The sequence below is a fragment of the Oryctolagus cuniculus genome, chromosome 2, assembly GCF_051225735.1.
Source record: "Oryctolagus cuniculus isolate XC-2025 breed Fujian yellow rabbit chromosome 2, ASM5122573v1, whole genome shotgun sequence".
Classification (NCBI taxonomy): Eukaryota; Metazoa; Chordata; class Mammalia; order Lagomorpha; family Leporidae; genus Oryctolagus; species Oryctolagus cuniculus.
The window spans coordinates 95,035,878-95,061,452 of NC_142868.1; the positions used below are offsets into that span (position 1 = coordinate 95,035,878).

The 25,575-nt window shown below is 51.6% G+C and overlaps 2 protein-coding genes and 1 long non-coding RNA gene across 8 annotated transcripts in view; 1 reads left to right on the forward strand and 2 right to left on the reverse strand.

Moving 5' to 3' along the window:
* The window catches only part of POLB (DNA polymerase beta), a 33,877-nt gene extending 28,951 nt beyond the window's left edge, over positions 1-4,926 (forward strand). For 3 of the 6 annotated variants that reach the window (XR_016229136.1, XM_008273915.2, XM_002720765.6), the window contains 3 exons: positions 2,858-2,922; positions 3,395-3,534; positions 4,688-4,926. Coding sequence is in view for 4 of the 6 variants with exons in the window: in XM_008273915.2 (XP_008272137.1) it covers positions 2,858-2,922; positions 3,395-3,534; positions 4,688-4,782 (300 nt within the window). In the remaining 2 variants the exon portion in view is untranslated. The remainder of the gene's footprint in view (positions 1-2,857; positions 2,923-3,394; positions 3,535-4,687) is intronic. The other 3 variants (XR_016229137.1, XM_089325935.1, XM_089325932.1) reach the window with 1 other exon arrangement.
* Positions 4,927-7,116: 2,190 nt separating this feature from the next.
* On the reverse strand, positions 7,117-11,016 carry DKK4 (dickkopf Wnt signaling pathway inhibitor 4). The gene is made up of 4 exons (XM_002720793.6): positions 10,689-11,016; positions 9,042-9,192; positions 8,487-8,639; positions 7,117-7,738 (listed from the first exon to the last, which is right to left on the reverse strand). The coding sequence occupies exons 1-4, from the start codon at positions 10,797-10,799 to the stop codon at positions 7,485-7,487; spliced, it is 669 nt and encodes a 222-aa protein (XP_002720839.2). The 5' UTR covers positions 10,800-11,016; the 3' UTR covers positions 7,117-7,484.
* Positions 11,017-22,534: 11,518 nt separating this feature from the next.
* Positions 22,535-25,400, reverse strand: LOC127487285 (uncharacterized). Its single transcript, XR_007913998.2, has 2 exons — positions 24,791-25,400; positions 22,535-23,058 (listed from the first exon to the last, which is right to left on the reverse strand). It is a non-coding gene; the product is annotated as an uncharacterized LOC127487285 (long non-coding RNA).
* Positions 25,401-25,575: the final 175 nt, after the last annotated feature.

Below are 25,575 nucleotides of genomic sequence, written 5' to 3' on the forward strand. Positions count from 1 at the left end.
GAGCAGTAGAGGCGGGGCTTACAGAAGCTGTGCCCACAGCCTGCGGTGACTGGGCGGTTAGGGAGCTCCGGCAGAGGAAGCAGGTGAGTTCTTGGCGCAAGACTTGTGATGTGCCGAACTCATTTTTACAAAGGAAGAACATGGTTCTCTTCTCCCTAAGGAGGCTGGGTGTTCCCTCCACTGCTGCTCCGGAAGTTAGATGCGGAGTCCACTCAGGGCACCCTTGGTGCTGGTGGTGGCTTTCAGAAGTCTCCCCAGCTGGTTCCACACCACGCGGCCTGTTGTGGAGAAGCCATAGAGGATCTTATTCTGCCTCCATTATGGTGCATTGTGTGCCACTGGGTGATTTGAGTTACTTCTTGTGCCCAAACTTTCTCACCTATAAAATGACAATATTTGTCCTGTGTCAGAGAACAGTTATACAGCTCAAGTTAAGAAATACATGTGGAGAGTTTGAAGGGTTTGTTCAAATATTTGATTGATTGTACAATTTCTTACTTGTACAGCCCTGAAGATTCTGAATCTTGCCAGGGCTGGACTGCTGCACAAGTGTAAGATAGCACCTGTGTGGAAATAGATCGGTAGAGAAAGGCGGAGCAAAAGCAGGCTTAGACAGTGAGGGCACGGCGTGCGCCCTGGAAGGAGAACCAGCTGGGAAGAAGAGTCCTAATAGAACACGGTGTGTTCAGTCAGTTCAACAAAGGGTATCAAGTGTCTTCCATATCCCAGGCCCTGTTCTAGAAGCTTCGGACGGATCAGTGAACTTAAGTAGACGCTGTATGTGGGTGCTATGGGAAAGGACTGATGGCTAACGTGAACAGATGCGTAGCTAATTAGCTAGCGTGGTAGGTTAAGATGGTAAGTGCTATTAAAGGGAGGGGTCAGAGTTTGGGGAAAGCTGGGACTGCAGGCGCAGGATTGAACTGGGCGGTGGAGAAAATGAGGCTTAGGGAAAGACTTGAGGCGAGGGCGGTAGCCATGCAGGTGCCTGGGGGAAGAGACGGCAGGAGTCAGAGCAGCGACCCTCCATGAGTCAACGCTAGCAGTGGGATCCAAAGAAAATACAGTCTCCAGGCTTCTGGATGGAGATTGGCTACAGAATGAAGGCAGCTTCCACAGTAGAGGAAACCATTCTCATTTCGTACGCATTTGGTCGAAAACCTCTGGCTGCCCCTGGCTGGTTGTAAAGGTTTGTCTCTGCATGTTTGTTGTCTCCAGACAGGAACTCTTAAGCTGAGAGTAGCTAACTCTAAGGAAAGCCAGGGTGATTCCAGGCCATCTCAGCGGTGGGGAGCAGCTGGCCTGCATGCCCTAAAAGGCCTGTGAAAATCCTTGGGTCTGGCCCTGCCAAGCAACCTCAAGGCAGAACTCAAAATGCAGCAGGTCTGGCAGGCTAACTTAAACTGAATGCTCGTGCAGCCCACACATGATGCTGCATATCTACAAATGGCCCTCTGCAGAGCAGACACGTTCCCCACCCCTGCCAGAGCAGTGAGCTGTTCTTCCCGAACGAAAGCGTCTGATGAGCGCCGAATTTTAGTCTTTTTGGGCAGGTGTGACCTTGCGTGATTTTCTGTGAAATGCCCACAGTGAGGACTCGAGGGACGCTAGAAGATACGGAAATGAAAGAGGCGTTATTTCAAACACTCACCGTGCAGCCGCTGGGCTGAAATGCCAAAACAATAACTAATGCGCTCACTGACACAGAATTCTCACAGCAATGCAGGAGAAGTTCTTGAACTTGCACTTCAGAAAATGCAGGAAATAAGATTAGCCTTGAGGAAGGGAACAGAGCCAGGAGACGAAATCCTGTGACTAATGTGACAAACAGGGAGATCCTTCCTGTGGATCCAGACACGCGTATCTGCGAGGTAGCACCCACGGTACTTCCGGGGCAGCCCCTGCCGAGCCGGTGCAGGGTGGTTCAGTTGGAACTGGTTCAAGCCCGTCGAAGCTAGGTTTCCTATTTTGAAGGTCCGCACATTTGATCACTCTTTGAGCCATAGGAATAGGCAGTGTAAGTTGTAGTTTTCAGTGTTGCTGACGAGAGGTAGGGCTGGTGGTGGCCTGGGTAGCTGACTTGACTGCTGAGAAGTGAGCTGTGTGTTTTCCTTGGGATGCAGTGCTGGACACCTTCACTTTGAACTGTGCAGACACAGACAGCTCTGCGTACACACTCGTCGTATGTGTGAGTTGATGCCCATTCAGAATTTTTGCTCATTTGCCTGGAAAGAGAAAAGAAAACAGACTTTGATCATTTTTGTTTGAAAACTGAAGTATGTGAAGACTCACTGCGGAAAAGAAAGAAAAAATCCTCTCGTGTTCTGGTCTTTTAAATTGTCCTAATTTCTCTCTCTCTCTCTCTCCTGATTTCTGAGAGATTTCCTCAATGTCAAGCCCTTCTACCTTGCTATACTACTTTTTATTTTGCATTAAACCTTGCCCCTGGCGGTTCTTTTTCTGGCGTATTCTGCCGTGTCTCCTGATGGATTGTCCTGTTGGCTGGTACATTACCAGCAGCCTTGTTCCTGGCCTGCATAATCATGGTTTCCTTTCAAGTTGCTTCCTGTGTTTGGCCCGTCTTTGATGTCGGTGCTCTCCCAAGTTAGTTGCTTGTGTAGACACCAACACCGGCTGGGTCCAGCTCACTTCAACCCTTGTTTCCTGTTCTGTGTACTTGTCTGTCATGAAGTGAAATAGGAAGGAGCGGGTAATACACAGTTGAGAGAAGCTACCGAGAAGTTAGAGGTGCTCAGAGTTCAAACTGCCGTCTACCAAAAGCCACAGTAGCCTTAAATGCTAGTTTAAGCCTCAAGCTTAAAAGATCTTTAAATATTCTTTAACATGTCCACTTTAGGGTGTCTGCCAGCTTCCCATTGAGAATGATGAAAAGGAATACCCACACAGAAGAATCGATATCAGGTATTGGGACTTCGTGCTCACCACTGACTGCCCCCTCTGCCTCTCCCCCCTCCTCCTCTGAGTACCTTGGAGTTCACATCCACGTCTCGAACTCCTTTTTATCCTGAAGGGCTGATTGCTGCTCCCAGACGTCAGGGTTAGTCTGAAGAGCTAGGAAGCAAACGCCCGTCCTCGGCTCTGTTCCCCGCCTCTAGATGTTGTACCTCCCCACCGTGGCTTCCAGGCTCAGACGTGTTTCCTGCCGAAGTCAGCTGTAAGAGTGCTCATGCTCTCACTCCTGCGTGCCTCCCGCACACAGGACAGTTCACTGAACCCTAAACAAACCGCAGAATTGGGCTAATCTGCAGGGTCTGTCTCCTTTTCAGGTGAACCTATAGACTGAGAGCTGTCTGTCCCTGATTAACTTGAGGAGTTGTGCTTTTGCCAGATTTGAATGGGTAACTAAACAGTTTATTTACGGTTGGTTTTTTAGGTTGATACCCAAAGATCAGTACTACTGTGGTGTTCTCTATTTCACTGGGAGTGATATTTTCAATAAGAATATGAGAGCCCACGCCCTGGAAAAGGGCTTCACAATCAACGAGTACACCATTCGTCCCCTGGGAGTCACTGGTGAGCATCGGGGGCCTGCAGGAGGTTGTGGGGCGGTTCTGTGGCGCAGTGGACTAAGCTGCCTGCAGCACCAGCATATATGGGCCCTGGTTCGAGTCCTGGCTGCTCCTTTTCCAATTCAGCTCCCTGCTAATGCACCTGGGAAAGCAGCAGATGATGGCCTAAGTGCTTGGGCTCCTGCACCTGAGTGGGAGACCCAGAGGAAGCTCCCGGCTCCTGACTTCAGATCAGCTCAGCTCCAGCCATTGTGGCCATCTAGGGAGAAAACCAGGGGATAGGAGACCTTTCTCTCTGCCTCTGCACCTCTGTCTGTAACTCTACCTCTCAAACAAAGTAAAAATAAAATCTTTTTTTTTTAAAAAAAGGAAAAAAAAAAACAAAGAGGAGGTTATAGATATTCTGGCTTAGCAAATTTAGTTTCTTTAAAAACCTTGTAGGACTTTGCCAGGTAATTGTAGTTTTGTGTTGCTAGTCCCTCAGGAACCAACAGGGCTGTGATCCCGACGGTTCTCAACTGCAGGCCATCAGGGCAAGAATGCTTTGCAGCTCTGTTGGGGTGGAGTCAGTGGTTTCTACCTGCAGCTGTCAATTAAAACTAGAATACATCTCCAAGACTTCTGAAGAACTCAGTGTCACTGCTTTTAGTGCTTCCCAGAACTGGGTAGTTTGGCGCTGGGCTGTTTCAAGTTAAGAGAATAAGGATGGCTGACTCTGTGCTAGGGCTGTTAGCATTTCATTGTGGTTTTCTGTTCCCCGCTAGGAAAGGATGTTTTTGCCATTGTGCCCCAAAGTATGAAATAGAGCTTTCCTCTGGGTAGACTGGGGTGGCGCATCCTGAATTTCAAAGGCACACCGGACACTTGGGGACCTTGTCGTGCACGATGGCTACACTGGAGACGCAGCACACAGGGACATTATGAACGAGGGCCACTTCCATGGCTGTCCTTGGGATCCTCAGTGCCTTCGGGAGTGCTGGCCACGTATGTGACAAAGCTCACACGAGCGGAGGGAGGCAGCCAGTACCTTTTTGCTAGGGGCTTCGTTACCATGTTCTTCTGGAAGCAAATTGCACAGAACTCTCAATCCTGTTCCCTCTATAACTAAGCTCCAAGACCGGCTCTTCAGGTCCGTTTCTTTTTGTCTCTACTTGCAGGAGTGGCTGGAGAACCCCTGCCAGTGGATAGCGAGAAAGACATCTTTGACTACATCCAGTGGAAGTACCGGGAACCCAAGGATCGGAGCGAATGAGGCATGTCCTTCTGCCGGACACAGCGCCAGGCGTCTTAATTTATTCCGTAACCTTTGCTATGTAAGGGTCTTTGGTGTTTTTAAGTGACTGTTTCTTCTTCATGCCTAGCTTGCATTAGAGTCAATAAAATGTCTTGACTATCATTGGATGTTGTTTTATCTTCTCCGCAAGTACATTTGGTTTACGTTTATGTACTGTCTTCAGTACATATGTACTGTGGGTTTAGCAGACAGAAAGATGAGATGAGATCATAGCGAGTCTTTAGTGGGTGTTTCTCTTTTCTCATTTTCTGCCCTGTGTATAAATCACATCACCCAGTTAAGGCACACCAGAGTCTGGCCTCTTCTAGAAGATCATTCAAGATGTTTTAGAAACTAGGAACCTTCGTGAATGTAATTTTTTCTTTGGCCCATAGTCTTGTAATCCATACTCATAACTTAAAGAACAGGGTAGAGTTTATCTCCTAAATGAAATCTGTAGCACTTGGCTGTGATCCATTACACAGAGCTTCCCTAAGCAAAACCACTTCTAATATGCACAATTCAAGCCTCTTAAATTTCAAACAAAAATTGCAATCTTTTTAAAGATTTATTTATTTATTTGAAAGGCAGAGTTACAGAGAGAGAGAGAGAGAGACATGTCTTCTATCCACTGGTCCACTCCCCAGATGGCCACAATGGCAGGAGCTGTGCTAATCCGAATCCAGGAGTGTCTCCCACGTGGGTGCAGGGGCCCAAGCACTTGGACCATCTTCTACTGCTTTCCCAGACCACAGCAGAGAGCTGGATCAGAAGTGGAACAGCCGGCCGGCGCCGCGGCTCAACAGGCTAATCCTCCACCTAGCGGCGCCAGCACACCGGGTTCTAGTCCCAGTCAGGGCGCTGGATTCTGTCCCGGTTGCCCCTCTTCCAGGCCAGCTCTCTGCTGTGGCCTGGGAGTGCAGTGGAGGATGGCCCAAATGCTTGGGCCCTGCACCCCATGGGAGACCAGGAAAAGCACCTGGCTCCTGCCTTCAGATCAGCGCGGTGCACCGGCTGCAGCGCACTGGCCGCGGTGGCCATTGGAGGGTGAACCAACGGCAAAAGGAAGACCTTTCTCTCTCTCTGTCTCTCTCTCTCACTGTCCACTCTGCCTGTCAAAAAAATTAAAAAATAAATAAGACAAAAAAAAAGAAGTGGAACAGCCGAGACTTGAACTGGCGCCCATATGGGATGGCAGCTTTACCTGCTGCACCACAGTGCTGGGCCCCCCCAAAAAATTGCAATTTTTTTGTCTGAGTTTCCCTCTAAGGCAATGTTTCAGTACACATTGTTTAAAAAAAAAAAGTAGAAAGAAACACTCCTTGAAAAAAGCCCTAGCTTCCAAATATAAAAATGTACGCCAGCATTGTGGTGTGGTGGGTTAAGTTGCTGCCTGCAATGCCAGCATCCCTGTGAGCACTGGTTAGAGTCCCGACTGCTCCACTTCTGAGTCCGCTCTGCCAATGTACCCTGGAAAGCGGCAGATGATGGCCTGAGTGGACCCCTGCCAGCACATGGTAGACCGGATGGAGTTCCAGGTTCCTGGCTTCTGCCTGGCCTACCCCTGCTGTCGGGGTCACTTGGGGAGTGAGCCAGCGGATGGAATATTGCTTGCTCTCTTAGTCGCTCTCTCTCGCTCTCTGAAACTCTGACTTCCTAATAAATAAGTAAATCTAAAAAAAAAAAAAGCCAAAACAGTTACCAAGGGGGATGGCATTGTGGCTCAGTGGGTTAGACCACTACTTGCAATGCTGGCGTCACATGTTGGAGTGTTTGTTTAGTCTTGATTGATCCACTTCTGATCCAGCTTCCTACTAATGCACTTGGGAAGGTTGGGAAGGCAGTGGATGGTGGACCAAGTACTTGGAGCCCAGTCACCCAGGGTATAAGAGACCAGTATGGAGTTCCTGGCTCCTGGCTTTGGCTTGGCCCAGCCTTGGCCATTGCGGCCACCTGGGGAGGATCTCTCTCTCTGTCTCCTCTCTCTGTGTCTTTTAAATAAATAAATATGTCTCAAGAAGTTATCAGATGGTAAATAAAGTTTTTGAAAACAAGATATGTGAAAATGCATTGTAATTGTTATGGACAATACAAATTAAGATATTATATTTGAATCTTATTTCTTTAATAACCAGATTGTTTTGTAGTGAAATATCTTTTCAAGAAATGAGGGGAAATAATAGAGTGTTTAAGCATAAACATAGTACTTACTATATCATTTTCCTTGGTAAGATACAAGAAACTGTTTCCTTGTACTTCAGATACCATCAATTTATTTCCCCCCAAGACGCTATCAAGTACCAGCCTTACCCAGAAAATTTTTAAAGGTTTATTTGGAGACGGATGTTAATCAGCTTAACTCCAGTAATCAGTTCACTACATGTGTATGACGGTATCACACTGTGTACCTTAAATATATACAATTCCAATTTTTCAAAAAATTGATTTGAACCAACCGAGTCACTAGATCAGAATCAAAATTGCTGCAGAACCGCGCCAGTCTTCCGGAGAGACAGCCAAAAGGCAGAAGCCACCGCCCGTTCCTCGAAGGGCAGTAGGGTCAGTCTGTGTTGCCTGGAGATTGGCCTGCAGGAGATACCGGGCGGAGGTCTGGCAGTGAACGGCCGGGATTCCACTTGAGCCCCGCGAGCATCCCTCTTCACTCGGGAGTCTGCAGGTTTTTATCTGTGCTTCTGGCAGACTCTCAACCGTGCGTGTTGTCGGTTGCCGGTCGCCTGACTTCGACACGACAGCCCGGGGCCGCAGTCACAACGCTGGAAGATCTCCGGACCCTGAGCGGGGTCTTTGTGCCCCTTCCTGGAACACACCTGCCCCTCCAGCAGGACCGGCTTACAGATCTTCGTCCAAAAATGACGCGCACAGCAAAGCCCAGGGCCACAGTCCAGAGTCCTCAGACAGCTCTCCCCTTCTTGTCCTGGAACAAGAGACATGGGCTTGAGTGGGCGAGGCGTGGGCAGGGGCTGGGGCGGCGCGGGATCCGGGGCCGAGGCCGCCACCAAGGAACAGGAGGAGTGCGCAGGTCTCAGCTGGGCGCTGGCGCTGAAAGCCGTGATGAAGTGGAAGTTCCAGCCCGACCTGAGAGCGCACTGCTTGTTTTATACGGTTAAAGCGTCATCAGACGGGGGATTCCCAGCCTTGAGAAACGAATGTCTTACTAAGTGGGATTTATTCCAGTACGTAGAGAGTGTTGCATTAAGGGGCCGGTTCACCACTTTCAGACACTCTGGCTAGGTTACGTCAGAGGTTACGTCAGATGCTGGAATTTGACATTGCACTTTGGTAAACAGCTGCGCCCTAGTGAGCTTGTATTTTATACAAGGCTGAGGAGTCACTGCGTCTGTCTCCACTCTATTATGTCCAGGGCCTAGTACTATATAAACTGCCATTTGTTAAACTGCGGTCTTGACTGTGTGTGTGTGTGTGTGTGTGCGCGCGCTTGCAGCAGGTGTGCAGCGCTGAGTTACATGGTGAATTACCGGCTAACCAGGCCAGTGCGGTGGCTCTTTCTGTCCTCGTGGCCTGCTGGCTCCCTGCATGATGCTCTTAGGAAAGAGATGACCAACAGGACACATCCCCTGTGTTTCTGGGTTGGAGAGGAATAAAGTCTGTTCTGGCCTCTAAATGTTTTTTGGCATAAAGCACACCCACAATGCCTCACTCACCCTTGCCGCCTTGTGGTCTCTTAGGGTTTGGCTTCCTTTGGGGTTGGTTTTCATCGATCGAGTGCTCAGTTGACCCTCTTGATTCTGTGGCATCCTGGTCCTCGCTTTGTCTTTCCAGTCGCGTGGTCACTTCGTCCGCTGACGTACAGACATCTAAGGGACAACCACGGGCGACAGTTAAAAACTTCAGGGTCAGGCCCACCGCCTGGGTTGCCGGCAGCCCTGCCTTCCCTTTATAAATACCTGGCATGATTCCTGGGACTCGTGCCAATATTTACGCACCAAGAAGGTAGCTGGGGAATTAACGGAACCCAAATGCAAAAGGCAGTGTTTCAGTGATCCCAAATGATTCCAACTCGAATCTTTTCCTGCAGACCATTATCTCCAAGTCACTGGCAAAGCACCACTGCCCGGAAGTCAATGCCTCAGTTTCCCCAAGAAAAGGCAGCTTGCGTTCCCGAGCTCCACGTGTGAATCCAGGAGCCCAGCACAGAGACCTCTCTGGTGGGTGGGATCCGAAGACCGCTGGCTGGAGGGAGCAGCGTGTGGTCTTACCGTTCAGGCACAGCGCCCCTGGGCAGCACATGCTGGCGCGCTGGCACCGCCGCCGGAGCCCTCGGCACGTGGCGCAGAACGGCTTCTCATCGCGGGGCTGCAGGCAGAACCTCCTGGGACTGCAGTCTCTGTCGGACAGGCACTGTGGCCCCTGCGGAGGGAAGGTGCTGTCGCAAGGCCGGGCCACCCACTTGGGACGTGACCAAACGGGGCCACTGGTATCACCCCACGGAGGGGATATGAAATCCCCTGTGGAACGAGCTAGGCACTTGCAGAGGGTGTGTTTGAAGAGGCTTCTGATTGTTCAAACCCGGAGTTTTGTTTTCCTCCCTGCTGTGTGGGAGGGGAGGAACCCTCCTCCTGTGTCTTACAGAGGGTGGTGGGCTGTTCAGTGTGCATCTGCTAAATCAGCTGCCCTGTTACCGTTTAATTAAATAGGACACTGGGGCTTGTAGCTTTCCCATTCGATTTTGAGTCCTGTACATCACACCATCAGTCGAGCCCTACCCAAATCTCTTGTCTTCTGATTTTTAGTGATGCAGAGGACAAGATCAACTGTCTCCTGGTGGTGCTTTCTTTGTATGTAATACATGCAATGTTATATTCTGTGGACCACTTGTAGCATAGCTATGATAATAATGAAGTTAAAAGATGCGCTTGGGGCAGGTGTTGGGGCACAGCGGGTTAAGTTGCCACTTGGATCTTCAGTAGAGAGCCTAACTTGATTCTCAGCTACTCTGCTTCCCAGCCAGCTTCCTGCTTCTATGCCTGGCCAGGCAGTCGGTGGAGATCCCAGTCCTAGGGTTCCCGAGACCCACGTGAGGTCCTGGCTCCTGGCTTCAGCTGCAGCAGCTGTTGGGGGGCTTTGTGGAGTGAACAAGCAGAGGTGAGATCCCTCCCTCTTCTCTGTCTCTCCCTCTCGGTCCAGCAGGGTGCATTTCAGATAAATAATTAAAATATATATTGTATATATATATATATACACACACACACATACATATGGAGAAAGAGAGATGTTCAACGTGGTCCAAAAGATCCTGAAATCCATGCTTGAAAAAAAATACTATGCAGGGGCCGGCGCTGTGGTGTAGTGGGTAAAGCCACTGCCTGCAGCGCCAGCATCCCATATGGGTGCCAGTTCGAGTCCCAGCTGCTCCTCTTCCGATTCAGATCTCTGCTGTGGCCTGGGAAAGCAGTGGAGGATGGCCCAGGTGCTTGGGCCCCTGCACCTGTGAGGGAGACCTGGAGGAAGCTCCTGGCTCCTGGCTTCAGATCGGCTCAGCTCTGTTGTGGCCATCTGGGTAGTGAGCCAGCGGATGGAAGACCTCTCTCTCTCTCTCTCTCTCTCTCTCTCTGTAACTCTGTCTTTCATATAAATAAAATAAAATAAATCTTAGAAAAAACGACTACGCATTCTGCATGAACTTTCCCCAGACCCTCTCCTAGAGACGGATGCCAACATCTTTTGCACCACCATCAGCTTCTCTTTGGCCTCCGCCTCCCAGGAGATTTCTGAAGCTCCCTCTCCATTTGCAGTCAGTATGATTCCCCCACCACCACCACCGCGAGTGGGCTGTGCAGCCTCGGGGAAGTCACGCGGGGGTCTCCTCGCCCGCCCCTCGCCCCAGCCTCCCGCGGCCGCGTTACCTGGCGCGCCCCCTGCCCGTCGGCCGAGCTGCGGATGTCGTTGAAGTCCAGCACCAGCGCTGCCAGCGGCGCGCAGAGCCAGCCGAGCCCCAGCAGCACGGCCGCGGCCATGACCCCGAGCCCGAGCCCGCAGCCCGCAGCACCTGCCCCGGGGCTCCAGAGCGGGCGGCGCGGCGCGCGGGGTCTGGCGGCAGGCGCCGGCCCGCACCGTTTATAGCCAGGAGCGCCCCCCTCCTCGCTTCTCCCCACCGCACCCCCGCCTGCTTCCTGCCCATCTCCCACAGGCTTCGACAGATCCCGCCAAATCTGTTTGATCGATAGTTCAAAACCGGGCCTCGGTGGCGGCGCGGCCGCGGCTTTGTCCTCGGGGGTGGAACCGCCGCTCGCGACGGCGAATCAAAGGCGGTTCAAAGGGCTCGCCCGGGAGCGCGAGTCGGTATCAAAGGCGTCGCGCACCCCCCACCCCACCCCACCCCCAGGCCGCTCCGAGCCCACCCGCCAGGAAAGGTGCCAGAAACGGGCGAGGGGCCGCGGAGGCCGGGCTTGCGACTGGCCAGGGCTGACCCCGAGCGCCCGAGCGCCGCGCCCCGGCGGGGGCAGCTTGGCGCGCAGGTGGGGACCCCCTCCCCGCCCCGCCCCGCAAACGCGCACCTGTTCCCGCCCCACCTCCGGCCGGAAGTCGCTCTCCTTCAAAAGAGTCAGGGCTGTTCCATGGGATTTCGCAAAAATTCTCCTTTGTTTGTTTATTTATTTATTTATTTTTATTATTTGACAGGTAGAGCTATAGACAGTGAGAGAGAGAGACAGAGAGAAAAGTCTTCCTTCCGTTGGTTCACACCCCTAAGTGGCCGCCACGGCCGGCGCTGTGCTGATCTGAAGCCAGGAGCCAGGTGCTTCTTCCTGGTCTCCCATGGGGTGCACGGCCCAAGGGCCTGGGCCATCCTCCACTGCCTTCCCGGGCCACAGCAGAGAGCTGGCCTGGAAGAGGGGCAACCGGGACTAGTACCCGGCGCCCACATGGGATGTCGGCGCCTCAGGCAGAGGATTAACCAAGTGAGCCATGGCGCCGGCACCCATTTGTTTATTTTTAAAGATTTATTTATTTATCTATTTATTTTAAAGGTAGATTTACAGAGAGGTGAGGAGTGGGGCGGAGGAGATATCGTCCATCCACTGGTTCATTCCCCAAATGACCACAACAGCCAGAGCTGAGCCACTCCGAAGCCAGGAGCCAGGAGCTTCCTCCAGGTCTCCCACATGGGTGCAGGGGCCCAAAGACTTGGGCCATCCTCCACTGCTTTCCCAGGCCACAGCAGAGAGCTGGACCGGAAGTGGAGCAGCCAGGACTCAAACTGGTGCCCATATGGGATGCCGGCACTGCAGGCTGCGGCTTTACCTACGACGCCACAACGCTGGCCCCCGAAAGTTCTCTTTTAAGGGATGAGGAAGTGCAGATTTGCGTGGGGACTTAACGCAGGGTCCGGAGCAGCAGGTGTCATTTGGGGTGCAGCGGACTCGCCAGCTGATTTCTCGTGCGATTCCACGCCTTTCCAGGGTTCCCAGTTTGAATTTGTAAAATCTTCTGGTTTATCCTTTCTTTTTTGGTCTAATTTTTTTATTCCCCCCAGCCAGATTCTTTAGAGAAGGCGATTAATGTATGCTTGTGCTGCAGGACAATCTAGAACTCTCTCCGTTGTTTCCCTTGTTCTCAGTGTGGGCCCGGGTACCCTCAGGGGTAAGCAGTTGTTTACAATCTAAAACTGTGCACGGGCTGGTGTGTGGCCCAGTGCTTAAGTCGCTGCCTGGGGTGCCTGCCTCCCACAGCAGAGTGCCTGGTTCCAACTCCAGCTACCCCTCTTCCCACCCAGCTTCCTGTTAACATGCACCCTGGGAGGCCGGAGGTGATGGCCCAAAACCTTGGGTCCCTGGCACTCCCACGAGGGAGATCATTGAGTTCCAGGCTCCTGGCTTCAGCCTGGCCCAGTCCTGGCTGTTGTGGGTATTTGAGGAGTGAACCAGTGCTTGAAAGATTTCTCCCCCCCTTCTCCCCCTCTCTCCCCCTCTCTCCCTCTCCTCCTCTCTCTCCCTCTCTCTCTCCCCCCTCCTCTCTCTCCCTCCTCTCTCTCCCTCTCTCTCTCCCCCCTCCTCTCTCTCCCTCTCTCTCCCTCCTTCTCTCCTTCTCTCTCTCTCTCCCCCTCTCCCTCTCTCTCTTTCCTTCCTCTCTCCCTCTCTCTGCCTTTTCTCTCTCTCTCTGCCTTTCAAAAAAATAAAAATACGTGTTAAAATGGTAAAGCTACAGACGTGCCTTTTTTATGCCATCCGAGGCACTTCCGTGCTCCTGGCCTCCAGATGCTCCTCCATTGCCATGGCCCCAGAGCGCCCTCAGTTCTGAGGGAGGCCCGCTGCCATTTGCGAGCTTCCAGCAGGTGATCTGAGGCTCCCTCCACTGCCCCCCCTCCCCCGGCTCAAGAGCCTTTTTTTTTTTTTTTTTTTATCACTTAAGCTGACAACATCAAACACGCTTTGATAGTCTGACAAGACTGGTGACTAGAGGTGTTACAGAATTTATTTTGAAGTTGGATGATTAGGACCAAGGATAAAGGAGACAGCCCCAGGGTCCCGGCTCTGGTGGTTTCTGCTGCTTCCTGTTGCCTAACCACAGAGAAGAGTTTGGTACCAAAAGCCTGGGGTGCTATGCACAGGAAAACAGACTCCCGGGAAGTCCTGTAGCAGCCCAGACCCTGCATGCAGATGTCAGGAATAAAATAGAAAACTGAGAATCCGGGGTCCAGAGACAAGACACACACGCAAAGAGATGGTTTGAATATGCAAAAATAAAAGCATGGATGCAAGACTGGAAAAAGTCACAAAGGTACAAATACAGAGGAAGGCATGATTTAGACTTCTTGGAGGAATGAAAGAAAGGTGTTTTCAAAGGAGGGACTTTCTGAGTGGGACTTTGTGGGATGAGTAGGAGTTTCCTAGGGATGGTCCCACCGCAGGCTCAGGGGTTGAAGTGTGTGCAAGGGCCGGGAGGTGCATCCAGCCTCTAGTGAGAGGTTCTGTGTGGCTGACTCAGGCAGTGGGAGAAAGGGTGAGGCTAGACTGTGAAGGACCTGACACACTACCACTGAGACATCTGGATTTCATTCTTGGTGCAACCCAAAGTCACAGGAGACGCTGGGGCTTGGCAAGGGCAGGTGTGATCGGCCGTTAGGAAGAAGGCGCTGCTGGCAGTGTGAAGCGGGGCCGGGGTGTCACTTAGAACCCAGCTGTAATTGCTCCGTGACGATGGGACAGGCGGTGACACAGTGATAGAGAACCCCGCATGGGGGGGACCCGCAGCAGCCCCTGCAGCGTCTGTGGGGGTGTGAGGGATGGAGGGAAGCCGGGGTGATTCTGCCGTTTCTAATCCGGCACGGCCGCGCAGGCTGATGGCGCTGGGACGTGAGCTGGAGGAGGCGGAGCAAGGCTTTCCTGATCCTCAAGTATCTGCCGGCTGTGTGACACGGATGCAGGCTCAGCGGCCATGCCCGACACGTGCCACACTCTCGCTTTGCTCGCAGGAGACAGGAAGCAGAGGCTGGACACCAGGTGGTCACAGGCAGGGCGTGCACAGCCCTGTCCGTCTGTCTGTCCTTCTCAGCATTAGAAGAGTGTGGACTTTGGGGTCAGGCCAGGCTGATGTGACCCCCAGGCTGGTCTCCCGTTCCTTGCCCCGCCCCCATCCATCTGCCTGTCATGGCACCTGTGACTGTATTTGTCCCTCTGAGAGGGCAGGACTGTGGCAGATGCATTTGCATATCCGCATGCTTGGCATGTAGGAAAGACTCCAGAACCTTCTGTCCGACGGGCGAACACACAGGTAAACACGGGTTTCTAGAAACACTGTGACCTGGGCAAAGTCGGTTCACCTGCCCAGGCTGCAGTCTCCTCGGCTGTGCCACTGGCGCTGGTGACATTGGGAACACACGGGGGGGCTGACCCACGGTGACATCAGGAACACACGGCAGGGGTGACACACGGTGACATCAGGAACACACGGCAGGGGTGACACACGGTGACATCAGGAACACACGGGGGGGCTGACCCACAGTGACATCAGGAACACACGGGGGGTGCTGACCCACGGTGACATCAGGAACACACGGGGGGGCTGCTGACCCACAGTGACATCGGGAACACACGGGGGGGTGCTGACCCATGGTGACATCGGGAACACATGGGGGGGGGCTGACCCACGGTGACATCAGGAACACACCGGGGGGGCTGACCCACGGTGACATCGGGAACACACAGGGGGGCTGACCCACGGTGACATCGGGAACACACGGGGGGGCTGGCCCACGGTGACATCGGGAACACACGGGGGGGGGCTGACCCACGGTGACATCGGGAACACACGGGGGGGCGCTGCTGCAGTACCCAGCACCCATAACACTCTGCAAAAAAAGTCTCTTGTTGGTTTCGCAGCCGGAGCTCCCCAGTGCGTGGCACCTTGGACAGCCCTGCCACAGCAGGCTCACCACAGATGTCTGTTCTGGCTAATCCGTCTGAGGAAGCCCCCTCTCACCCTCTCACTCGTGTGCAGTGAGACGTAAGTGTCTCTAGCTCTCTAAAGGCCGAGTGGCGTGGAGGGAAGCAGGCCCCGAAAACGCCCCGGGATCCGCGGAGATGCTTGCTGGGTCACAGCTGCAGTGCTCCTCGGCCACCATGCCCCCCAGCAGGCTCCCGCTTACTTGGGGGGTTCGGCTGGAAGGCGATGACAGGAGAAGTAGGGAGAGAGAGAGAGCAGGCATCTAGCCCTGGCAGTAAAGAAGCCCGCTGCCCACGTGGGCGTGACCCCTGCTCCAGCACCTGACTCCAGCTCCCCACTAACGCGTACCCTGGGAAGGCAGCAGACGGCGCCTCTCCTGCCACGTTGGGGACCTGGGGCAAGGTCCGGACCTGACTTCAGCCCAGCCCAGACCAAGTTGTTGAGGAGTGAACTGGCACAGGAGAGCAAGCAATAGTAATAACAATATATGCATGGGGGTGTCTGTGTGGTCCAGAGATTGTCACTTAGTGATTGAAGTCCCAGCACCTCCACTTCCAATTCCTGCTTCCTGCTAATGCATGCCCCGGGAGGCAGCAGGCAATGTCGCAGGTATTTGGGTCGTCCCTGCCACTCACATGGGAGACCTGGATTTAATCTGGGCTCCTGGTTGCACGCTGGGCCCAGCCCTTGGCTGTTGCAGGAATTTGGGAAGTGAACCAGCGGGTGAAAGATAATCTCTTGGGGCCAACATCATCATGGCGCAGTGTATAAAGCCGCCGCGTGCCTATAGGTGCTGGTTCTGATCCAGCTCCCTGCTAATGCACCTGGGAAAAGCGGCAGAAGATGGCCCAAGTGTTTGAGCCCCTGACACTGACACGGGAGACCCAGAAGAAGCTCCTGGCTCCTGGCTTCGGCCTGGCCCAGCCCTGACCTTAGCGGACATCTAGGGAGTTGAACCAGTTGGTGGAAGATTCTCTCTCCTCTCTCTGTAACTCTGACTTCCAATATATAGATGATTTTTAAAAAATAAAGATGGTCTCTTTGTGCCTTAGAAATCAGATGAAAATAAATAATTTAAATGAATGAGTCTCGGCTTTAACGTGTCTGCGGGTGATCAGTTCCTCTGCTCGCAGGCCAGGCCTCTGAAGCTGGCGACCCAGATGTCAACAGCCGGGCTTGCAGGAGCCACCCGCCAGGGCCCCTTAAGCTGCACCTTGAACTGCGGTTCTTTGAAAAAGGGCCGCCGGCAGGGTGCTCCTTCCGCCCGCCCGGAACAAAGGCCGCCCTCACGCGCGCTTTTGGCCGACACGTTGACATTGTGATCCCCCCCGCCCCTCCCCCGTGGCAAGGATTATGGGTTCCTGAGTCTCCTGGTTTTGCAGTGAACACCTGGCCAGCGGTGTTCTGAGCCGGAGCCATCCCGCCTGAGATCACAGGGAGCGGAAGCTCCCGGAGGAGCGCGCTCTGCGAGGTCGCCGCCGACTGCACTCCTGGGTGATCTGGGACCCGCGGGAGGCTTGCGGGGGCTGTGTTTGCGAGCCGACACCTGTGCCCCAGCGACAGCTGCCGCAGCTCCAGTCAAAGGCAGGGTGTCAGACGGATGATTTATAGTCACTGAGGGCATGGAAATTTCGTTCCGGCGCCTGTGTCAGCACCACTTTGATTTCCATAAATTTTCCCTTTCTTAAAAGGGAATCAAAGTCACTGAAAAGAGCAGGGCCTTGGCAGAATCTCACAGGAACTGTTCAATAAAACGGGAGACGAGACGCGGCCCGTCGCTGGGAGCAGACAAAGGCTACAGGCCAGCGTCGCAGCCCAGCTACCTGCGGTGGGAAGCTAAAGCAAACCCTGAGGAGGGCTGAGGAGTGGGCCGTGCCTCCCTCCCACTGTCCCCCATTTTCCACTGTGACATGCTATGGCTGCGTGTTACACAAAATGCCGGGGTGTGTGTATACGTGTACGTGTGTGTTACAACCAATACTGCTAAAGATAGGCAAGAAAAGGCCGGCGCCGCGGCTCACTAGGCTAATCCTCCGCCTTGTGGCGATGGCACACCGTGTTCTAGTCCCAGTCGGGGCGCCAGATTCTGTCCCGGTTGCCCCTCTTCCAGGTCAGCTCTCTGCTGTGGCCAGGGAGTGCAGTGGAGGATGGCCCAAGTGCTTGGGCCCTGCACCCCATGGGAGACCAGGAGAAGCACCTGGCTCCTGCCATCGGATCAGCACGGTGCGCCGGCTGCAGCGGCCATTGGAGGGTGAACCAACGGCAAAAGGAAGACCTTTCTCTCTGTCTCTCTCTCTCACTGTCCACTCTGTCAAGAAAAAAAAAAAAGGCAAGAAAAGAGAAAACACAGCAGGCAGCGGCTCAGGAAACACTGCCCATGGTGCAGGCCGGGAAACAGCCCCTGAGCAGGATGTGTCCTCTCATCACGGCCACTGTGTCCCAGCAGTGTTCCACAGCCATGCCGACAAACACAAACTGCCTTTTGTTTTTGAAAGATTTGTTTTACTTAGAGTTACAGAGACACAGAAAGAGGAAGAGAGAGAGAGAGAGAGAGAGAGAGAGAGAGAGAGAGAGAGAGAGAGAATCTTCCATCCATTGGATCACTCCCGAAATGGCCGCAATGGCCAGGATTGGGCCAGGCCAAAGCCAAAAGCCCAGAGTTTTCTTCCAGGTCTCGTGTGTAGGTGCAGGGGCCTACGCACTTGGGCCATCTTCTGCTGCTTTCCCCAGGCGCATTAGCAGGGAGCTGGATTAGAAGTGGAGCAGCCAGGACTTGAACTGGCACCCATATGGTTGGCCAGCGGCCTGACCCGTTATGCCACAATGCCAGCCTCTGCTTTTTTTAAAATCTGAATTATGTTTCTAGAGTGGTTCAGGACTAACGTCCAGAGGCCTTTTCACCTTGTGGTTTACAGGAGGCCTTCCTGTGAAGTAACCTGGAAAGCCAGGCATGCTCACAGAGCTCACCTCGTTTCCTTTCTCTCTCGGCTGACTGGGACTTTGGTGTAACAACATGCAGGCACGTGGAGGGCATTAGAAGGCTGATGGACTCCTGTACAGCGAGCAGCATGGAGCCCGTGCCCGTCCTTTTCCCTTAAATTCACTGTTTCCCACCATTTGCCTTCCTCTTTGGTTCATTTCTCCTCATTTCCGTAATTTATTTTTGCCTCCCTCAGCACCCCCATAACTAACCCCACTTATTCTTTTTCCTGTTGACCCAAATGTTCTCTCAAAGGTGACGGTGTTCTGACACTTCAGGAGCCTGACAGTCTGGCCAGCCTGCCGCCCTGGGAAGCCATCTCTGGGGCAGTCACCTCCCCATGCATCCATGTGATCTGAGATCTCTGCTGAGTGGGAGGCTGGAAGGCTGTGGAGGGAGGGCAGGGTATGTGTATGACTCTGGGGACAGAGGGCCGACACTACTGGGTGACCCACATCCTCCAGGGAGCCTGTCTCAGGGAAGGAGTAAGCAGAGAGGAGCCCTCCAGGCCTGCAGCCTGTTGCCCAGCAACAAAACAGATGTTGCCATCTTTGTGGTCTGGACCCAAGACTCAGACCACACTAGGTCTGATTTGTTTTCCAAAGATATAAAGGGTGAGTCCTATCACATTAGAAAACCGCAAATCTGCATGGCTTCCCAGGGCAGAAGAATGAAATTTAAAAAACTAACCAGGGGGCTGGTGTTGTGATGCAGCAGGTTAAGCCACTGCTTGTGACATGGGCATCCTGTAACAAAGCACCAGTCCAAGGCCCAGCTGCTCCATTTCCAATCCAGCTTCCTACTGATGCACCTGGGAAGGCGGCAGATGATGGCCCAAGTGCTTGGACCCCTGCCAACCTTGTGGGAGACTGGGATGGAGTTCCAGGCTCTTGGCTTTGGACTGGCTCAGTCCTAGTTGTTGTGGGCATTTAGGGAGTGAACCAGCGAGTGGATAATCTCTCCTTCTCTTTCTGCCTTTCAAGTAGATGAAAAATAATAATAAAATAAAATACAATAAAAATAAAATAAATACAAAAAACCCTTGGCTGCCTTGTGAGCTCTGGAGGCCCCTATTGGAGGAAGGGGACCGTGGGTGAGGAATTTCCTGGGGAACTTTTCTGGGGACCTGGTTATCACAGCCCCAGGGTGAGCCTCCTCGGGTTACTCTACTTCCTTGGGCAGGTGTGGTGGTGCATCTGACACATGGGGTGGGTCTTTGGTACCTTGTTCTAAGCTCCTGTCCCAGGTGTGGGTCAAGCCACCCCAAGACTTTGGCTAAAGAAAGTGGGCTATAGTCCAAGCCTCTCTCTCTGGGCCCTATTTATTTATTTTATTTTATTATTTTTTTTAGAGAGAGAGAGAGAGAGAGAGAAAGAGAGAGAGAGAGAGAGATGGCAGAACAGCCAGAGTTAGAGGTAAGAACCCAGGTGACTGTCAGAGGTGCTAAAGCAGAGGGCCATACAGAGAGGGCTTATAATGGGAAGAAGAACAGGTAACAGATGAGAGGTGTGGTGGGGGAGATAAGGCAGGTGAGAGAGCGAGAGGAGAGAGATCTTTTTCTTTTCTTTCTTTTTTTTTTTTTGACAGGCAGAGTGGACAGTGAGAGAGAGAGAGAGACAGAGAGAAAGGTCTTCCTTTGCCGTTGGTTCACCCTCCAATGGCCGCCGTGGCCGGCGCGCTGCGGCCGGCACACTGGGCCCTATTTAGCCAGGAGTTGTCCTCTGAGAAATTCCATTTTAAAAGATTTGTTTATGTATTTGAAAGTCAGAGTTAGGGAGAATGAGAGAGCACGCTTCCATCTGCTGGTTCATTCCCCAGATGGGCACAACGGCCAGGGTTGGGCCAGGAAAAGCAGTGAGCCAGGAGCTTTGTCTGGGTTTCCCATGTGGGTGACAGGAGCCCAAGTACTTGGGCCACTCTCTGCTGCTTTCCCAGGAGCATTAGCAGGCCCTGCACCCGCATGGCAGACCAGGAGAAGCACCTGGCTCCTGGCTTTGGATCAGCGGGGTGCACTGGCCGCAGTATGCTGGCCGCAGCGGCCATTTAGGGGGTGAACCAACGGAAAAGGAAGATCTTGCTCTCTGTCTCTCTCACTGTCCACTCTGCCTGTCAAAAAAAAGAAGAAGAAGAAGAGCAGCTGTGACACAAACTGACACACATACGGAATGCGGGTGTCCCAGGCGATGGCTTTACCTACTACACAATGCTGGCTCCCAGGGAAGTTTCATTTTAAAGATGAAGACAGTGAGACTCAGAGAGGTCAAGTAATTTGCCCAAAGTCACTAGGCCAGTAAGTTTTCTGGGACCAAAGTTTGTTCTTTCTTTATACCAACTGTACTGCTTACTCACTGAAGCCCACCCCCAAACCTGTCAAGTTGCTGGAAACCCTAATATACTCACTGAAGAAGAGAGTCACAGGGGACGTGGCTGTTTTGGCATTACAAGAAACCCTAGCAGTATGTCACCCTTCCCCCTAGGAGTCCTTTGTATAAATGGGGTTGCTGTGCTTCACTGTTAACATGAAAGTAGGGGCCAGCACTGTGGCATAGAGGATAAGGCCTCTGCCTGCAGTGCCAGCATCCCATATGGGCGCCGGTTCAAGTCCTGGCTGCTCCACTTCCGATCCAGCTCTCTGCTGTGGCGTGGGAAAGCAGTAGAAGATGGCCCAAGTCCTTGGGCCCCTACATCCACATGGGAGACCCAGAGAAGGTTCCTGGCTCCGGCCTTTGGACCAGCGCAGTCCCGGCTGTTGCAGCCATCTGGGAATGAACCAGTGGATCGAAGACCTCTCTCTCTCTCTTCCTCTCTGTAATTTTGCCTTTCAAATAAATAAATAACTCTTTTTTTTTTTTTTGACAGGCAGAGTGGACAGTGAGAGAGAGAGAGAGAGAGAGAGAGAGAGAGAAAGATCTTCCTTTTTTTTTTTTTTTTTGCCGTTGGTTCACCCTCCAATGGCTGCCGCAGCTGGCGCGCTGTGGCCGGCGCATAGTGCTGATCCAAAGCCAGAAGCCAGGTGCTTCTCCTGGTCTCCCATGTGGGTGCAGGACCCAAGCACTTGGGCCATCCTCCACTGCACTCCCAGGCCATAGCAGAGAGCTGGCCTGGAAGAGGGGCAACCGGGACAGAATCTGGCGCCCCGACCGGGACTAGAACCCAGTGTGCTGGCGCCGCAAGGCAGAGGATTAGCCTATTGAGCCACGGCGCCGGCCAAATAAATAACTCTTAAAAAAAAAAAAAAAGAAAGAAAGAAAGTAGTCTCAGCCAGGCCATACCCTAATCTTCACATGGCACATTAGGAAAACTGATCCTCCCATGAAAACATTTTGTAAGCATCTGCTGCCCTTGGAACAAATTAGATTTTGATACACTGTCTAATTCTAATTAATGACTTTGTTTGTAACCATATGCAGGTCTTGGATGAGGCTGTGTGGAACTTGAGGGCAGAATCATCACCCTGACTCAGAGGGGAACACCTGGGGCCCACCACCAGACTTCGCTTCATTTTACCCGATCTTCTTGCTTCCCCTTGTGGTCAGAAATGAGTTAGCACTCACAAGGCACGCCGTAGATTCCAGGTAACAAGGTTCCAGAAATATTTCCCAATTTCTGCTGGAAACTCCCCACAAAACAGCACTCTCTTACAAACCTAGGTACTTCCCTGCCTTATGAAAGTGAGCCTGGTTTTTCTATTATGAAAGAAATACGTGTTTCCAAATTTTAGAAATTATGGAAAATATAGGACGTGTGAAGAAAATAGAAGTCACATTTGTATACTGTTCCAGCAGAAATAGTCACTGTTGACTTTTTTTTAAAGTGTTGTTGCTTTCTTTCTATGAGGGAACATAAACACACATGCATGCAGCACTTATTTAATACGCAATATAATTAACCTGTCACCAGCTCCAGAAGGAGCTATTACTAATGCCAGTGTGTACACATGTGCACCTCCTCTGTCCAATACAGCCTCAGAGGTCACACCCTGATGTCATGTTTATCCTCCCCTCACTTCTCCTCAGAGTACCATTACAGCACACACACATGCATGGAACTACACTACACAGACTCTTGTTTCCCATCACCTATGAGAACACATAGCTGTATTAGAACTCAGAACAGGGTGTGTCTCTTAATGATCTCTAAATACTGGCCATTTATGTAGCTTTCCATTTTTTGCTATTATAAATTGTTCGAGCTATTAAATAGAAATCTATAATTATGAAAACTATACATCTATAAAAACTATAAATCTATAAATATGAAACTGTGGGGTATGAAATCCATCTCTTTTTTTTTAAATTAGTATATTTGTCCAGGTTACTCCAAAGATCTCTTTAAACATTTTTTTTATTCTATGTGAGACAGCCAAAGAGAGCAAGCAAGCTGTCACATCTGCAGGCTCATTCCTCAAATGCCCATAACAGCCAGAGTTGGGGCATGTCAAAGCCAGAAAACTGGAACTCAACCCAGGTCTCCCACATGGGTGGCAAGGACCTAATTACTTAAGCCATCTTGCTGCCTCCCAGGGTGTGCATTAGAAGGAAGCTGGAATCAGAGGCAGAGCTGGGGCTGGAAGCCAGGCACTCCAACATAGGATGAGGGATGAAGGTGTCATAAAGTGGCAATTCAACTGCTGCACCAAAAGCCTCTTTGCTCTGGAAGTCATTCCCTGTGGGTCCAGCTGAACTTTTCCAAAGATCATTTCCAAGAAGCCTCCAAACCCCATGCAGGTCCAACTCAATGCTTTCACCACTGTTGTCTCTGCTCTGCTGCTCCTGGGAGTGGACCAGGGATTTGCTTATGCTTCCTCCTCTTCAAAGCAGGGGATCCCCAGGCCTCAGCACAATTTTGGAGTCCTTGAAAATAAGTGGGTCATTTAAAGAAATGGCCTTAAATCACAGTGTTGGCTCCAGAATCTAATAATATTCTTACATCTAAGGTAACTGAGCTACCAAATTTTTACAGTGGAGCTTCTGTCTTCTTCTTCTTCTTTTTTTTTTTTTTTATTTATGAGACTAAAACCCTACTAACCCTCTGAGATTTTCCTCTTATAAAGGCAACATGGGCAGATCAGCAGGTTATCTTGACTTGAACGAGCAGGTGACCTGTCCTGGAAATCTAGTCCATACATCATCTCCATGGGCCTCTGGACTCACTCAGCTCTGACACTTTTGGGTTTCTGAGAGTGGTTCCCTATTAGTAAGCATAGTAAATGTCTTTCAAAGGGAGGAGTTTAAAGTTCCTTTCCTGCTCTAAAATTCCGTGATTCTCTTGGTTTTATAGCAGAGAATGCCACGTTGGCAGAATTTGGACTGAGAAAATCCTTTGTACAGTTCCCCAGTTTGGATCTCAGTGAGTGGAAGAATGAGAACTGCCTGTAATTCTGAGCTGGTGAAAGCTCAGTTCCTAAGGACATGATCCAGCTAACTTGAGAGGGCTGGAGGCACAGGGAAGAAAGGAGGGATTCCTTCTCAGCAGGTGTTTTCCTTAGCAGTTTCTCTCATCACCTTGCTGTTTTAGGTATTGGGAGAGAGAGCAAAGTCCCTTTGGATGACCTAGGTTTGGTGTTGTCAAGGCTTTCTAGGAGAAAGACTTTGGAGAGCAGAAGACAGAGGAAGAATGTTGCCACATTCCCAAAGGGCTACTTACAACCTTTAATCGTCGGCTACAGCTGACCAATGCCAGGTCTGAGCCAAAGTTTAGGCAGCAGTTGTGGTTTTAATATTCATACGGATATGGGTCCGGTGCCGCGGCTCACTAGGCTAATCCTCCGCCTGTGGTGCCGGCACACCGGGTTCTAGTCCCGGTCGGGGCGCCAGATTCTGTCCTGGTTGCTCCTCTTCCAGTCCAGCTCTCTGCTGTGGCCCGGGAAGGCAGTGGAGGATGGCCCAAGTGCTTGGGCCCTGCACCCACATGGGAGACCAGGAGAAGCACCTGGCTTCTGGCTTTGGATCAGCACGGTGTGCCAGCCACAGCGCGCCGGCCACAGCGCGCCGGCCGCAGAGGCCATTGGAGGGTGAACCAATGGCAAAGGAAGACCTTTCTTTCTCTCTCTCTCTCTCACTGTCCATTCTGCCTGTCAAAAAAAATATTCATATGGTTATGAATAAATATCTACCCTGCCACCACAAATCCGAAGTATACTAATTTTCATCTATGTTATTAACTAATGAACATTTTCCATATGCCAGGTAGACTATATGCTAGGAATTATCAATTTAATATTCACTACAATCCCCTGAGGTAGACATTATTTAGTTGTTTCACAGATGTGGAAACTGAGGCACAGAGAGGTTAAGTTGCTTGCATAACACCGCAGAGTTGGCAGAGCTGAGACACAAATCCAGCTCTGTTCAGATTGTTACATTCTGCTTCGCTTATGACATTGATCACATTCTGCTTATTCCTCAGGTATTTGTCTTACATTTTAAGTAGGTTGGGGTATTGATCTTATTTTTTTTTACTTACACACAGCAAGCCCATATGGTACTCATCTACTGATTCAAGCAACAGCCTGACATTGTACGTTGAGCAACGCAGACTTGGTGGGATTTCCTCCATTTTTACTTTGAAAAATTTAACACTTACCATAAAGGTTCAAGAACAGTGCAATGAACACATGTGTCTTTCAGCTAGAATGACCAGCTGTTAACATTTTGTCACTTTTTTTCTGGATCATTTCAGAGTTAGTTGCAGACATAAGATATTTCACTTCCAAACACATTTCTCTTAAAAACAAGGCCAGTTCTGCATATGCCATTGCCCTCAAGAAATTGAGAAATTCACTTTTTCACAACACGAACGTGGTTTACATAGAAATTTTCTCAACGATGGCCTTCATTGGTCATTTAGGATCACACATTGCTTTTAGTGTTATCTTGCTTGTCTCCTTTAGTCTTTCCTTAATTTTTCAAGAGACTGGTGTTTTTGAGGACTTGCAGAAGGCAAGTTTCTCTGTTTCCTCACGGGTAAGCTAAACCACATGCTTTCGGCAAGAGTATGACCTGGGCGTCCCCGTGCATGGCATCCGGGGCACACGACGTTGGCTGTGTGTCACAGGGCGACGCCTGTGAAGTGAAGACATCTCTTCTGGAAGTCGCGCAGGCGGTGACTGGAAACCCTGCGGCTACCTCCGCCGCCCGTGCGGAACTGGCACCCAAAGCCCTCATTATCCCGGCAGGTCCAAAGCGCTGACTCCCCACTTCCGCACTTTCTTCATTTATTCGGCGGCATTCGCCTCGAAATGTCCCTTCAGGGGCCTATGTTTTCTCACCCTCAGGATGCGGTAACCCAAGAACCACATTCCCGACCGTCAGTCCGTCTGACAGGAAAACCCCGCTCACACCTGCAAGGCCTGCCCCGCAGGACGACGC